The sequence below is a fragment of the Nicotiana attenuata genome, chromosome 10 (genome assembly GCF_001879085.1).
Source record: "Nicotiana attenuata strain UT chromosome 10, NIATTr2, whole genome shotgun sequence".
Lineage (NCBI taxonomy): Eukaryota > Viridiplantae > Streptophyta > Magnoliopsida > Solanales > Solanaceae > Nicotiana > Nicotiana attenuata.
In genome coordinates this window covers 13,158,265-13,175,513 of record NC_031998.1, presented here as the reverse complement: position 1 = coordinate 13,175,513, position 17,249 = coordinate 13,158,265, and the positions used below count along the sequence as shown (strand labels likewise).

Here is a 17,249-nt window from a genome sequence, read left to right as displayed (position 1 = left end):
GTGGACCAACTGTTGCTTTGTATGGTGGACTTCGATGTGATATTGGTCATGGATTGGTTATCCCCGCGCCGTGCTATTCTGGATTGTCATGCTAAGATAGTGACGTTAGCTATGCCGGGTGTTCCACGGATTGAGTGGCGAGGTTCATCTGATTATGTTCCCAGTAGGGTAAATTCATTCTTGAAGGTCCAGCGGATGGTTGGGAAGGGTTGTGTCTCGTACTTAGCTTTTGTGAGGGATGTTAGTGCAGAGACTCCCAGTATTGATTCTACCCCAGTAGTGAGGGATTTTTCATATTTGTTTCCTGCAGACCTGCCGGGCATGCCACCGAACAGGGATATTGACTTTGGTATCGATTTTAGGCCGGGCACTCAGCCCATTTCTATTCCACCGTATTGTATGGCACCGCCGGAGTTGAAGGAGTTAAAGGAGCAGCTTCAGGAACTCCTTGATCAGGGGTTCATTCGGCCTAGTGTTTCGCCGTGGGGTGCGCCTGTTCTATTTGTGAAGAAGAAGAAGGATGGCACTATGAGGATGTGCATTGATTACAGGCAGTTGAACAAGGTCACAATCAAGAACAAGTATCCTTTGCCTCATATCGATGATTTATTTGACCAGCTTCAGGGAGTGAGGGTGTTCTCCAAGATTGATCTCCGGTTAGGGTATCACCGGTTGAAGATCAGGGACTCGGATATTCTTAAGACAGCTTTCAAGACCCGATATGGTCATTATGAGTTCCTTGTGATGTCTTTTAGGCTGACTAATGCCCCAGCAGCGTTCATGCATTTGATGAACAGCGTATTTCGGCCTTATCTCGGCTCGTTTTTCATTGTATTTATTGATGATATTCTGGTGTACTCGCGTAGTCAGGAAGAGCACGCGGAGCATTTGAGAGTTGGGTTGCAGATATTAAGGGAGGAGACGCTTTATGCAAAGTTCTCCAAGTGTGAGTTTTGGATCAGTTCAGTGGCTTTCTTGTGGCACGTGGTGTCTAGTGAGGGTATTCAGGTTGATCCCAAGAAAATAGAGGTGGTTCAGAGTTGGCCCAGACCTTCCTCAGCCACAGAGATTCGCAGCTTTCTTGGTTTTGCGGGTTATTACCGTCGGTTCATTCAGGGATTTTCATCTATAGCATCACCGTTGACCAAGTTGACTCAAAAGGGTGCTCCTTTCATATGGTCAGATGAGTGTGAGGCGAGCTTTTAGAAGCTCAAGACTATCTTGACCACAGCTCCAGTGTTAGTTTTGCCATCAGTTCAGGTTCATATACCGTATATTATGATGCTTTGAGAGTTGGTATTAGGTGTGTTTTGATGCAGGAGGGTAGAGTGATTGCTTATGCTTCTCGTTAGTTGAAGCCCCGTGAGAAAAACTAACCTGTTCATGATTTGGAGTTGGATGTCATTGTTCACGCGTTGATGATTTGGAGGCATTATCTTTATGGTGTGTCTTGTGAGGTGTTTACTGATCATCACAGCCTCCAGCACTTGTTCAAGCAGAAAGATCTCAATTTGAGGTAGCGGAGGTGGTTGGAGCTGCTAAAGGATTATGATATCACTATCTTGTACCATCTGCGGAAGGCCAATGTAGTGGCTGATGCCTTGAGTAAGAAGGTGGTGAGTATGGGAAGTTTGGCATATATTCCTATTGGGGAGAGACCTCTTGTAGTTGATGTTCAGGCCTTAGCTAATCGGTTCGTGAGATTGGATATTTCGGAGCCCAGTCGGGTATTAGCTTGTGCGGTTTCTTGGTCTTCCTTGTTTGATCGCATCAGAGAGCGCCAATATGATGATCCTCATTTGCTTGTCCTTAAGGACAGAGTTCAGCACGACGATGCCAGAGATGTGACTATTGGTGCCGATGGGGTATTGAGGATGCAGGGCCGGATATGTGTGCCCAATGTAGACGGGCTTCAGGAGTTGATTCTGGAGGAGGCCCATAGCTCGCGGTATTCCACCCATCTTGGTGCCGCGAAGATGTACCAGGATTTGAGATAGCATTATTGGTGGAGAAGAATGAAGAAGGACATTGTGGGATTTGTAGCTCGGTGTCTCAATTGTCAGCAGGTGAAATATGAGCATCAAAGATCGGGTGGCTTGATTCAGCAGATAGATATTCCATAGTGGAAGCGGGAGAGGATCACCATGGACTTTGTAGTTGGGCTCCCACAAACTTTGAAGAAGTTCAATGCTATTTGGGTGATTGTGGATCGGCTGACCAATTCCGCGCACTTCATTCCTGTGTGTACTACCTATTATTCGGAGCGGTTGGCAGAGATTTATATCCGGGAGATTGTTCGCTTGCATGGTGGCCCGGTTCCATCATTTCAGATAGAGGCACTCAGTTCACTTCGCAGTTCTGGAGGGCCGTGCAGAGAGAGTTGGGTACTCAGGTTGAGTTGAGCATAACTTTTCACCCTTAGACGGACGAGCAGTCCGAGCGCACTATTCAGACATTAGAGGACATGTTTCGCGCGTGAGTCATTGATTTTGGAGGGTCATGGGATCAGTTTCTACCGCATGCTGAGTTTGCTTACAACAACAGTTATCAGTCGAGTATTCAGATGGCTCTATATGAGGCTTTATATGGGCGACGGTGTAGATTTCCAGTTGGATGGTTTGAACCGGGTGAGGCTAGGCTTTTGAGTACTGACTTAGTGCAGGATGCTTTGGACAAGGTGAAGGTGATCCAGGAGCGGCTTCGTACAGCGCAGTCAAGACAAAAGAGTTATGCTGGCAGGAAGGTCCGTGATGTATAAGGTTCTACTGAAGGTTTCACCCATGAAGGGTGTTATGAGATTTGGGAAGAAGGGTAAATTGAGTCCTTAGTTCATTGGGCCTTTTGAGGTGCTTCGGAGGATTGGGGAGGTGGCTTATGAGCTTGCTTTGCCACCCAGCTTGTCGAGTGTGCATCCAGTATTTCATGTTTCTATGCTCCGAAAGTATATTGGCAATCTGTCTCATGTTTTGGATTTCAGCACGGTTCAGTTGGACGGTGATTTGACTTATGATGTGGAGCCTGTGGCTATCTTGGAGCGTGAGGTTCGAAAGTTGAGATCAAAGGATATAGCTTCAGTGAAAGTGCAGTGGAGAGGTCGGCCCGTGGAGAAGGCTACTTGGGAGACCGAGCGGGAGATGCGGAGCAGATATCCTCACCTATTTGAGGCTTCAGGTATGTTTCATGACTCGTTCGAGGACGAACATTTGTTTAAGAGGGGGAGGATGTAACGCCACGGACGGTCGTTTCATGAGTTACCGCTCCGTTTTCCCCATTTCTGCTTTTCTTTGCCTTGTTCAGCTGTATTATGTGGTATCGGGTTGGGTTGTTCGGGTCCGGAGTGGTTTTGGAGAGATTTGAGACACTTAGTCTCTTTTGAGTAAGCTTAAGTTGAAAAAGTCAACCGGATGTTGACTTATGTGAAAAAGGTCACGGATGTGAATTCTGATGGTTCGGGTAGCTTCGTTAGGTGATTTGGGACTTAGGAGTGTGATCGGAATGTATTTTGGAGGTCTATGGTAGATTTAGGCTTGAATTGGCGAAATTAGAATTTTGGTATTTTCCGGTTGGTAGTGGAAATTTAGATATCGGAGTCAGAATGAAATTCAGAAAGTGGTATTAGCTTTGTTGTGTCATTTGTGACGTGTGTGCAAAATTTCAGGTCATTCGGATGAGGTTTGGTAGACTTTTTGATCGAATGCGGAATTCGAAAGTTTTGGAATCCTTAGGCTTGAATGCGAGGGTGTTTTGATGATTCAATGTTTTTTTGAGTGTTACGAAGATTGGTAGGAGTTTGAATAGTGGTATATGACTTGTTCGTACTTTCGGTTGAGGTCCGGGGGGCCTCTGGATGATTTCGGATGGTTATCGGGAAGTTTGAAAGTTAGAGTTTGCAGTTGAAGCTGCTGAGTTTCTGTCGTAACCGCACCTGCAGATTGGGGACCGCAAGTGTGAGCCGCAGAAGCGGCATTTTTATCGCAGGAGCGAAGGCCAGTGATTGGGGATGCATCGCAGATGCGGAAGGTTAGTCGCACTTGCGAGCCCGCAAATGCGTTGGCTTGATCACAGGTGCGGATGAGGAGTTTAAGTGAAATTTCGCAGAAGCGGACTTTTGTCGCATGTACAGGGGTCGCAGGTGCGGTATTGGACCGCAGATGCGGAACCCCTGGGCAGAACATATAAATTCTTGCCTTCGCGATTTTCAGCTCATTTCTCACCATTGTTGAGCGGTTTTGAAGCTTTTTGAGAGGGATTGAAGAGGGATTCGAAGGGAAACACTTGGAGGTAAGGTTTTTGAACCTAAAACTCGATTCTATGTTGATTTTCAATTGTTTAAGCATGAAATTTATGGGATCAAAGGTGAAAAATTGGGAAGTTAGGGCTTGAAATTGGAGAGGTAAAATTGGGGATTTGAGGGACCATTTGAGGTCCGATTCTGATGTTCTTGGTATGTATGGACTCGTGGGAGGATAATGATCCAATTGATGTGATATTTATCGGATTTCGAGACGTGGGACCAGGGGTCGAGTTTGGCCAATTTCGAGATTTTTGATGTAATTTGATTATTTTCGCGTGGGCTTTGTTCCCTTAGCGTATATTAATGTTATGATTATGATTTTGGATAGATTCGACGCGAGTTGAGGCCGAGTTGAGAGACAAGGGCATTGCGGAGTAGGATTTCATCCGGTTTGAGGCAAGTAACGATTGTAAATCTAGACCTAAGGGTATGAAACCCCGAAATTTTGTACTGTTTTGATAAATGAGGTGACACACATGCTAGGTGACGAGCATTTGGGTGTGAACCCGTAGGGATTGTGATTTGGTCTGTCCCCTGGCGACTGTAGAGTTATATATTTTGATAAACCTTATATGATATCCATGTGTTTGGAAATAAATCTGTTAATTTGGGTTGAATGCCATGTTTGGGGCCTTGTGCCGAACTGTTTGGACCCTTAGGGGTATTTTACTACTTTCCTCACATTGCTTTGATTTAAAAGCATATCCTTAGTCATGATTATGCTTGTTTATTATTGATTCACTTTCAAATATATAAAAACTGTTTGGCTTGAGTTCCCTGATTTTCACTGAAATGCCCGAGTGGCTGTGAGGTTAATGACTGAGATAGAGGTCGAGGACCGAATGGAGAGGATTATATTATATATATTTATGGATAGGGCTGCGCGCCGCAGTGATATCTATATATATGGATCGGGCTGCACGCTGCAGCAATATATTGGATCGGGCTGCGCGCCGCAGCGATATATTGGGTTGTAGGAGCCTCTCCGGAGTCTGTACAACCCCAGTGAGCGTAGTCGACTATATATAACGGATCGGGATGCACGCCGCAGCGGTATTTATTATGATATAGTTATTGAGCAGGAGTGCTAAGTATGAGTACTGATTGATGAGATCCGAGTCACGAGTGACTGAGAGGCTTGCCCGAGGTGCTATACTTATGAGTGATACTTTGCCTGAGAGGCTTGTTTATGAGATTTTCTTTTTTCACTCTTCTTTTATATTGAGCCTCCACTGAAAAATGTTGAATAAATATTTTAAAGGATTATTATTGAAATTGGAGTTTTTACGAGATAATTGGTTATTGAACTGCAAATTTGACTTTGATATTTCAGATTCTTGATAAAGTATGCATATGATTTTAAATGCTCGTCACTGCACTCAGACTTTATTTACTTTGGTTACTTACTGAGTTGGCGTACTCACGTTACTCCCTGCACCTTGTGTGCAGATCCAGGTGCTAGAGCCTCCGAGTGAGAGCTGTTTGTTGCTTTTAGAGTACTATTCGGATATTGCAAGGTAGCTGCACGGCGTTCGCAGCCCTTCCTTTCTCCTTCCTATCCCTAGTATTTTTATATTCAGACTTGTTTTGTATTAAGCAGACAGTGTTGGATTGTGTCTAGAGGCTCACGACTAGTGACACCAGATTCGGGCTATGTTGATATATTTACGTACTTGTTTCCACGTATTTTATATATATTAAACTGAGAGATTTGGGATTTATCTGATTAGAAAATGAAATTATAAAAGAAGTCGATGTTGTAATGTATTGAATTGGCTTGCCTAGTACAACGATAGGCGTCATCACGACCGGGGTGGTTTGGGGACGGAACGGAATGGGACGAATTGGTCATCCCGTCCCATCCTGTGCCCCGTTTAACATGGGTCCCTCTCGTTTAGAATTACGTGGGACGGGACGGGACGGGATGGGGCGGGACGGGACCCAGCCTCGCTGAGGCACACCAAAAAAACACTCCTATAATTTATGTTTGGAATGATGAGCAATTCTTTATATAGTCCTTGGTATGGAAAAAAAATAAAATGAGAACAGGAAAAGGAAGTACTCCCTTCAATTCAGTTTATGTGACCTATCTAGCTTTTAGTCTATTTTTTAAAAAAAAAAAAATTTGAAGATAACCTAAATTGAATTTCTCATTCTGTATTTAACGATGGTCTCTTATAATCACACAAATATTATTAATTTTTACTATCACAAATTTGAAAAGTTATGTATTCATACATATGCAATAACATTTTTAAAATCACAAGTTTTAAAAATTTAATTCTCTCTTACTTCTTTGCTCGATCAAATAAGTTCACATAAATTAAAATGGATGTGTTATAAAGAGAATTGTACTTATGGTGAATGTCTATTTTTAGAGAGATTCTAGGATTTATTGCTTGGTGGCTAAGTCACCATCTCCCTATAAATAGAGGGTTCTAACACTGTTGCGGCGTGCAACCCGATCCACAATTATCACTGTTGCGGCGTGCAACCCGATCCACAATTATCACTGTTGCGGCGTGCAACCCGATCCACAATTATCACTGTTGCGGCGTGCAACCCGATCCACAATTATCACTGTTGCGGTGTGCAACCCGATCCACAATTATCGCTGTTGCGGCGTGCAATCCGATCCTCACATAACATTGTTGCGGCGCGCAACCCGACCCGTAATGTCTACCTCTCAACCTTGCCCAAGCAACAGTCACAAATAAAGGCAAGGGAGTGAACAAGTATTTGGAAGGAAATCCCAACAAGGGTACACAAACAACCAATAATAACCATGCAAGAGTAAATCGTTATTTCTCTTTTTCTTTCATTTTCATATCCGTAGTTCTCATTAGCACTCGTGACAAGCTCCAAGGCATTTCTCATCTCATATACTCTCACCATTTGTGTTTCAGACCGAGCCAATGCTCCACGAAGTTCCACAATCACAATATCTTTCACAAGGTGTTTACAACGCATAGAAGCCATCAATTAAGCATGGAAGGCATAACAATATCCAAACAATCCACATATAAGGACTCACGGTCATGCTAGACACCCATGTATAGGAACCCGTCACCATGCCTATACATCGTACTCGATCATTTAGCAATTAGCAAACAAGACTCGACTCCTATTCCCTCAAGATAGGGTTAAACCAAACACTTACCTCAACTTCCACGGCCAATACAATCCTCCACAATCGTTTTCCCTCTCGAATTCGGCTCAAACTCAACCAAATCTATGCAATAAGGACTTCATGTTATCAATATGTGCTAAACAAATCAAACCCAATGACTAATTATAGCTTTTTCATCAATTTACCCCAAAAGGTCAAAAATGCCCTCGGGCCCACATGGTCAAAACCCGAGGTTCGAACCAAAACCCGATTACCCATTCCCCCATGAACTCAAATATGTAAGTTATTTTGGAATCGGACCTCGAATTGAGGTCCAAAACCCCCAATTTTAGAAAACCTAGGTTCTACCCTAAATTCCCAATTTCCCCATTAAAATCTTTGTTTTGAAGTTTAAAATTATGTTTAAAGATGTTAAGGAGTAAGGAAAATGAGTTAGAAATCACTCACCAATCGTTTTGGAGAAGAAGAATCGTTTGGAAAATCGCCTCTTGTGTCTTGGGTTTTGAAAAAGTGAAAAATAACTGAAAATCCCGACCTTATATACCCTTCTGAAGACTCAGCGCGGACCGCACAAAAGTGCACCGCGGCCGCGCTGAGGAGCTGGAAAGATGACCCTCTCTGAACCCACCCAGCGCGGACCGTACTGTATTGGAGCGCGACCGCGCTGGAGGAATGAACCCAAATCCCACTCTCTGAATCTCCCAGTGCAGACCGCGCTGATTAGTCACGCGGCCGCGCTGGTCGACTTGAACCACTGGCCCTCTGAACCTAGTAACGCGGACCGCGCAAGAACGCACCGCGGCTGCGCGGACCGCGCGGAATCGGCCGCGGGCGCGCTGGGGGCCTGCAACTCCCTGAACCTGCAACCATCTGAATTTCTAGCCTAGGACCTCCCGAGACCTACTCAAAACTCACCCGAGCCCTCGGGGCTCCAAACCGAACATACATATAAACCCAAAAACATCCTACGGACTCATCCGTGCGATCAAATCGCCCAAACAACATCATAATCATCAAATTAGGCCTCAAGACCCAGGATTTCCTTCCAATTTTTCATAAAACATCAAGTTTAGAGTTTTTAGTCCAAAACACGTCAAACAACGTCCAAATTCAACCAAACTTTACAGAAAGTACTTAAACCGTATATAAGACTTGTACCGGGCGTCGGAACCCAAATACGAGCCCGATACCACAATCTTTTGATCAAATTTCATTTCCAATTTTCCTTATTTATTTTCAGAAAACAATTTCAAACAAAAATTCATTTATCGGGCTTGGGACCTCGGAATTTGATTCTGGGCATACACCCAAGTCCCATATTTTCCCACGGACCCTCCGGGACCGTCGAATCACGGGTCCGGGTACGTTTGCCCAAAACGTTGACCGAAGTCAAACTTAATCAATTAAATACCAAGATTTCACAATTTTTCTCACAAATTTCTTATTTAAACTTTTCCGGCTATGCGCCCGGACTGCGCACACAACTCGAGACAACCCCAAATGAGGTTTCCAGGACCTCAGAAGTGCAGAGGGAGTAGGAATACAGGTGACGACCCCTTTGGGTCGTCACAATAAGAATTCTCTCCCTCTACTTTTCTCTGCAATACTCTTCTTCTTCTTTTATTGTTTTATAACACGTTATCAGCACGAGACTCTAATCAATTGAGTGGAAGCTTTGGGATTAAGCATAATGATTGTCAATTATTCCATGAACTTCCTTCATGATTAAATTTTGGATTGAAGGTAAGTATTTTACTTTATTTTTCCCTTTTAAATTCTTGAAATTCTATAATTTGATTTTATACACAGGCAAAGACAACAAAGTTTGATTATAACTATCACGACCCAATTTCCATGATAGGTCATGATGGCGCCTAACACCGTTGTCAGGCCAGCCGATGCGGAATGTGATTCAGTATTCATTTTACTTTAGCCAAAGACAGTTATACTAGATTATCGGATTTAAAGATAAGACCAATAAAGTTCATAAAGTGCTAAAATAGCGATACAACCCCAAAATAAATGTCTACTACTGTGTGTGCCAGAACCTGGTGTGACAAGCTACGGGCGACTAGTAGAATATACACAAAAGAATAATACACTGTCCTACTGTCTGAATCAGGATAGACAGAAACAACAAAAAAAATACAAGAAAGGACTTCTTCAGCTGCGGATCGGCATGAGAGAGAAGCAGCTCACCGTAGAAGTCCCCAAGCGTGCTCGCTACTGCGCACCAGGATGATATCCAAAATTCACCTGCCTCAAATCCTGTACATTTAAGTACAGAAGCGTAGTATGAGTACATAAACCATATGTACTCAGTAAGTATCCCGTCTAATCTCGAAGAAGTAGAGACGAGAGGTCGACTTGATACTTACAAAGGTCAAGATAATATAATAAATAAGTGAGATATACAGCATGAAGAATTTCTATTAACACAAGTTTAAGAGAAGAGTCATATCCATGTTCTTGACATAATTAAACTACCAGCTTTCCCTTTTCCATATTAACAAGTGATCAAGTCATATCTAAATATAAGCATATAAATCATGCACAATCACGCCGAGGTCGACGGCCCGCTCCAACATAAAATAAATTGTGCATTGCCGAGGGTCGAGCGGCACGAACCATAGATGCATCTATTATCACCTAGGCGATCGGCCTGATCCATAATCATCAAGAAAATATCAAGAAAAGTACATAAGGCTCAATTACATACAAGGGAATTCCTACCAAGGCTCAACAAACTCATACGTCCACCTTTCATTTCCTCAAGTCTCTCGCAAATCAAAATGATCATATTGGCAATTTAAAATAAGAGATATTCCCCGATTAGACATGGCGTGGGTCCTAAACTACCCGATCAACTATCATATAGTAGCTACGCACGGACTCTCGTCACCTAGTACGTAAGTAGCCCCCGCATTTAGCAACAATTACTCATTTAAAATTTTATGGGGACAATTCCCTCTTACAAGGTTAGAAAGGAGACTCACCTCGCTCCAAAGTGCACTCCCAATGTCCAAGAACGAGCCCAAGTCCTTAATTTGAAGCCGAACAATCCCAAACTAATCAAACGAAGTAAGAACTAGTAAATAAAGGCTTACAAGGTCGAACCCTAACTATTTAGGCAATTTTCTAACCATTAACACAAGTTTCCTAAATTCCGACCCCGGGCCCACGTGCCCGGATTCCGAGATTTTTCGAAGGAAGTTGTTCTCTATCACCTAAGGATCACAAATATATGATTTCTAGTTCATTACATGGCAAATTATGTGATAAAACCTTAGTTTTCATTGAACCCTAGGTCTAGCTCAAATCCCTTGATTTCACCAAATTTTTAGTGTTAAATCTACCTAATGTTTATGTATTTGAACTAAAAATGAGTGGGTATTACTTACCTTGCAATGTTATGTGGAAACCTCCTCTTTGGAATCGCCAAAATCGCCTAAGTGTTGAGAGTAATGTGGAAGAAATGAGTTTGGGTTCGTATGAATGAACCCTTCTGCCCAGTGATTTCCGCTTCTGCGGAAGAAATCCCGCTTCTGAGGGTTCCGCTTCTGCGGACATGAGCCGCTTTTGCGGAAATGGGCAAGGGGGCATGGGCCGCTTCTGCGGTCATAACCTCGCTTCTGCGAGGCCGCTTAAGCGGAAAGCCCACCGCTTCTGCGGTTCTGGGCCTGGGCGGATGGACCGCTTCTGCGGTAAAACGACCGCTTCTGCGGTCTCGGTTCTGCGGTCCAAGAGCCGCAGAAGCGGTTATGACAGAAGCAGCAGATAAGGTTTTTCCTAAGTTTTCAACTCCACTCGAACCTCGACCATTTGACGCTCGGGGCTCCCGAGCCCCGCCCGAACATATCGACAAGTCTGAAATCACGAGGCGGACCTACTCGAACCCTCGAAACACTCAAAACAACGCTAAATAGAGGAATCAACCACAAAACCAAATGAATCAATTCATTGAACTTCAAGTCAATTCTCCTCCAACGGGTCAAAACGCCCTTAAACTATTCGGATTGACACCAAATTTTACGGGTAAGTCTTAACTGATATTTCGGACTTGTACCAAGTTTCGGTATCGAAATCCGAACCCGATACCTAGGAAAACAATGATTTCTTAGTTTATTTAAACCTTTGAAACTTTAACTTAACAATTTCACATAAAAATTCATTACTCGGGCTAGGGACCTCGGAATTCGATTCCGGGCATACGCCCAGGTCCCATATTTTCCCGCGGACCCTCAAAAATTGTCAAATCACGATTCCGGGTCCGTTTCCCCAAAATGTTGACCGAAGTCAAACTTTGCCTTTTTAAAGAAACTTAAAGAAGCAACTAGACTTATTCTTGCTCAAAAACTCTTCTAAATTCCGAACCACCCATCCCCGCAAGTCATAAATTAGCCAAAGCAAGTGCGGGAAGTCTAATTTAAGGGAACGGGTTTAAAAAAAATGCAAAACGACCGGTCGGGTCGTTACAATAACTCTAATGGAGTTTGTAAGAAATTATAACCACCTGAAGTGGTAAAATTTCTATGCCTTGCCATGATCAAATTCATGTATGATTGTGGGCGAAGAGGTGCAAACCCGTCCCATTGAATTTGCTTCATTCTCATTCCCTTAAGAGAATGTGATAGCAGTATGTAATACGTCTGAAAGAAGACAAAATTATTACCGTGAAGGTATCAATGAATGTGGACGTGGCAATAGACGAAATTATAATCGTCATCATTGTGATAATGAGAATAATAAGGATTCTCAAAATACTCCTTCACTTTGTGAAAGTAATATTTGTCTTTTATTTGACATGAGATTTTATAAAGCACATACAGATGATTATGGTCTATTCATGATGTGAATGTGACAACATCTGATTTATGAATACATATTCATTCTTGGAAGAATATGAACGTGCTAGTGGTAGTGAATATACCACACTCACCTCTAGAAGGAGGTTTGAGATGATATAAGAAAATAATGTCATTATTATGGCATGAATGGTCATTGGTCATGTACCTATTGTACGCCAAAATATTTTGGCTATGTGATTATTAAAGGACAACAATAATGCAAGAAACACATCTTGCATATAATTTTGACCATGACCATAATAGTATAACTTTCTCCTTAAAAGAGATATTCACCATATGGATGTTGATGAATATGTGATAGTACAAAATTAATTGAGAACTCTACAAGAGCCAATTATACTATTTTGGAGAAATACCAATAAGGTATTGTGTTGTTGTACGTCTCAAAGAAACTTATCCAGTTTCCAAAGTATACGCGAAAGCGGTTGATTATATTGATACTATAAATAAAGAAAAGATTTAATATCTTCTATTACTACAACTTGTAGCGGGGTAATATGTATGTGAAAAGTTACCCGCTTTATTCTCTAATTTGTACTACACAAATAAAAGAATACCATACTAAAGTGGATGTTTATTGATATAAGAACCCATATCATAATAAACTTGGAGTTTATTGATAATTGCACACGTCATGGTGTAACCCTGAAGTTTATCAATATTGATAGTTTATTCAGTTGGCATAATTGGTTTATCCATATCAATTTAAGTATGATGTGCAAAAATAATAGAGAATTCACATGGGTAAATATTAAAGACCTAGAAAGTTCTTCATGAATTCTCTTATATTGCTTGTTCTCATTAATTGATAGACCAACTAAAATTGGGATTGAATCCCATGAATGTTGGAAATATCAAAGGTGAATATGGGCCCATTCATCTGCCATGTATACCACATAAGATGCATCTATGAGATGGTTACATGTGCAATTATTATTAACCCGCAACATGGTATTTTGCGAGGTAACTTGCTCAATAATTTGATTTAGAGCATAATTTCCAGATTTTTTATTCAAGATAGTTCATCTGGATAAGTTGGTTTACATCGCAGTTGGTTTAGCAAAATGATTTATTGAGTGCCTCCACTTAATAGCTAAACTATTGCTTATGAGAACAAAGTTATCTATATCAGTTTGATATACGTTATATACGAAAGTATATTATTTTCTCACCTCACAAGTGGTTCAGGGTCAGGAACCAAATAATTCCATCTTATTATTATTGATGTGCGGTGTATATTTTAATTAACACCATAACGCACAAAGATGGATTCTCAAAGTTGAGGAAACAAGTTAGTTTTTCTAACATGAGGGGGAGACATGATAAATAGTTGAGAAAAAGTTACGTGGAATGAATTATCATTTGTACATATAGATCCTCAAATAAGATAATATGAACCTGAAGTTCATAAAATGATAATTCATCTGCAATATATTGCAAAGCATGCCAGACGCATTTGCTGACCCAAAGAAAGTAACTATATTCTCACTGCAAATGCTCATATTAGAATAAGTCCTAGAAGGACAAAGTCTATGGTACGCTTAAAGCATATAGACAGATCGTTTTCAAATAAAACTTCTTGATAAAGAAGATGAGCAAATGATCATAATAAAGGAGGCAAGTGATCTAGAATATCACATGGCATAACACTTCATAAAATCTCATGAGAGATTCAGGTACCTGAATATAAGAATGAAGAGATCTCTATGTTATGTCTTTATGAAAAATAAGGAGGTTGGAACCGATATAAAATGTTTGTCGACGATATCTATAATATCGCTAAATATATGTGAGGATCTTAAGTCTGGAGAAACAATTCAAGTAGAATTTGATTTCATATGAAAGACATGTAGTTTTGGACCTGCAGTTCAAACACTTGAAAGTATAAAGTCAATGGTATGTGCAATCAATTTTCGATATCTTATATGTCTACTTGTCTAGCATGACATGAAAACTTGATATGCATCTAAAGTCTATCATATGGCTTATATGACTTAACTTATATGACAATTCATGAAGGATTTAAGTTGCTTGAAGCATATACAATTCTTGGTCTTGAAGTACCACTTACTCAGTGCAATTTGTGCACAAATGTATCTTGCTATAACTATAGGCAAGATAATATGATAGCAAGAGTATTCACCTCTATGTGAAGATATTGAACTGACGATTCCAACAAGATCATATGAAGACAATACATCTATTAGGGATGATGATTTCGAGGTGAAACAAATTCGTCCAAGTTAATATGGCTGATTTGTTTATCAAATCTCTACCAATGATCTTTTGAAGATGGTGCACAAGATTGGAATGCAAATGCTTAAAGATGTGAATTGATGCTCTCATCAGGGGGAGTAATACGCGTTGTACTCTTTTTCCCTTACAAGGTTTTGTCCCACTGGGGTTTCCTTGCAAGGTTTTTAACGAGGCAACCAAAAGGCGTATTGTTAGATATGTGTACTCTTTTTCCTTCTCTAGATTTTTTTTCCCACTGGTTTTTATTTCAGTTCAGGTTTTAACGAGGCACATTATCTGTTGAATAGACATTCAAGGGGGAGTGTTATAAATAGAATTGTATTTATGGTGAATGTCTATTTTTAGAGAGATTCTAAGGTTCATTACTTGGTGGCTAAGTTACCCTCTCCCTATAAATAGAGGGTTCTATTCCATTGTAATTCATCCCAAATCAATAAGAATTCTCTCCCTCGATGAGATATTTTTCCTTATGTTTTCTTTCTTATTTCCCATTTTTCTTAGTTGGTCTTCTATGGGAGGACAAGATGCAAGAAGTAAGGTTGAGATGGTACGGACATATGTAGAGGAGATGTATAGATGCTCTGGTGAGGAGGTGTGAGGGGCTCGCTATGACAGGATTGAGGAGAGGGAAAAGTAAGCCTAAGAAGTATCGGGAGAGGGAGAAGTAGGCCTAAGATGTATAGGCAGGACATAGCGCAACTCAAGCGTACTAAGGACATGACCCTGGACAAGAGGGTGTGGAAGTCACGAATTAGGGTAGAAGGTTAGTAGGTAGTTGTGTGTCCCTTTTTTTGCTAGTTGCAGTAGTATTAGTCTCATATATTTTTTATTCGTAGATTTTTTTTACTATATGTTGTTTCTTTCAACAACATATAGTCTCGTATTTTCTTATCTGCATTTTTTTTACTATATGTTATTTCTTTCAATCTGTCGAGGGTCTTTCGGAAACAACCTCTCTACCTTCTTGAAGATAGGAGTAAGGTTTTCGTACATACTACCCTCCCCATATCCCACATATGGGATTACACTTGGTCTATTGTTGTTGTTGTTGTTGCTTCTTTCAATTTGGTTATTTATCATCTTATCTTGATATTGTTATTGTTGTTGTTCCTGCTTCTTTGTCATATTCCCTTTGGGGGTCTATTGAAAACAGTCTCTCTATCTTTAAAAATAGGGGTAAGATCTGCATAGTATACACTATTCTTCCCTGACCCTATTTTATAATATTACACTGAATTTATTTTTATTGATCTTGGGCGCAAAGCATGAAAGCAAGAGAGAAGGATAATATTGTGCTTTTCTCTCTTACTAGTGTTAAAACCCATGCAATGCGCAGATAATTTGACAGAATATTAATCATTATAATTATGATCTAATATATTATGTTATTTTAATAAGTCCTAGTTGTTATTTTATTATTTAATATATTATGCAGAAATATAATAAAATCTATACAAATTTAAAGGAAACACATCATATAGTAATTAGAAAGTTTTTGTTTGTTTCTTATTTATTCTTCATTAAATTAGCTAGTTAGTACTATAAATTTACTAATGTGGTTTTTTATAACTTGTCAATTGACTTAATATTTTGATACTACTTAGATATATATTTTCTTACTCTGAAAATATTTTATTTTTTAAACTTATGTTATATATACTATTCAAAATTCCTCAATGGTCTAAATTTATCAATAAGTTTTTTAGGTATTATTTATTTATCTTTTTATTTTTTAATTAATTCAAAATATAAATATCATAAAATTACCTGTATCCCCCTTTTTCGTACATTCTTTTCTTCTGTAATATTTGATCAATTTTCTCATTCGTAGTTTACTGAAAATTAAATAATATAATTTTTTTTTACTAAATTATAGTTTTGAATTCATCAGAAGTATAATGAGATAAGACTTTGATTATTTTTATTAAATAAAATTATCAATATATATATATATATATATATATATATATATATATATATATATATATATATATATATATATATATATTATATATTATATATATATATGCTTATCTTATGTTTTTCTGTATTAGTATTAGAACACGCGTGATGCGCAGATAATTTGGCAGAATATTAATCATTATAATTATGATCTAATATATCATATTATTTTAATAAGTCCTAGTTGTTATTTTGTTATTTAATGTAGTGTGCATAAATAATAATAAAATTTATACAAAATTAAATGATACACATCATATAGTAATTAGAAAGTTTTTGTTTGTTTCTTATTTATTCTTCATTAATTAGCAAGTACTTAGTACTATACATTTACTAATGTGACTTTTTATTAACTTTTCAATTGGCTTAATATTTTGAATTAGCAAGTACTTAGTACTGTACATTTACTAATTTGACTTTTTATTAACTTTTCAATTGGCTTAATATTTTGACACTACTTCTCTTTTAATATAACATAGATATATATTTTCTTACTCTGAAAATATTTTATTTTTTAAACTTATGTTATATACTATTCAAAACTCCTCAATGGTCTAAAATTATCAATAAGTTTTTGAGTATTATTTATTTATCTTTTATTTTTTAATTAATTCAAATTATAAATATCATAAAATTACTTGTATCCCCCTTTTTCGTACATTCTTTTCTTCTGTAATTTTTAATTAGTTTTCTCATTTATAGTTTACTGAAAATTAAATAATCAAAGGTTTATCTCATT

The 17,249-nt window shown here is 39.3% G+C and overlaps 1 protein-coding gene across 1 annotated transcript in view; it reads left to right on the top strand.

Moving 5' to 3' along the window:
* The window catches only part of LOC109233589 (RNA-directed DNA polymerase homolog), a 19,787-nt gene continuing 3,072 nt past the window's right edge, over positions 535 to 17,249 (top strand). Inside the window, exon 1 of the mRNA XM_019399473.1 lies at positions 535 to 946. Coding sequence (XP_019255018.1) covers positions 535 to 946 — 412 coding nt within the window. The remainder of the gene's footprint in view (positions 947 to 17,249) is intronic.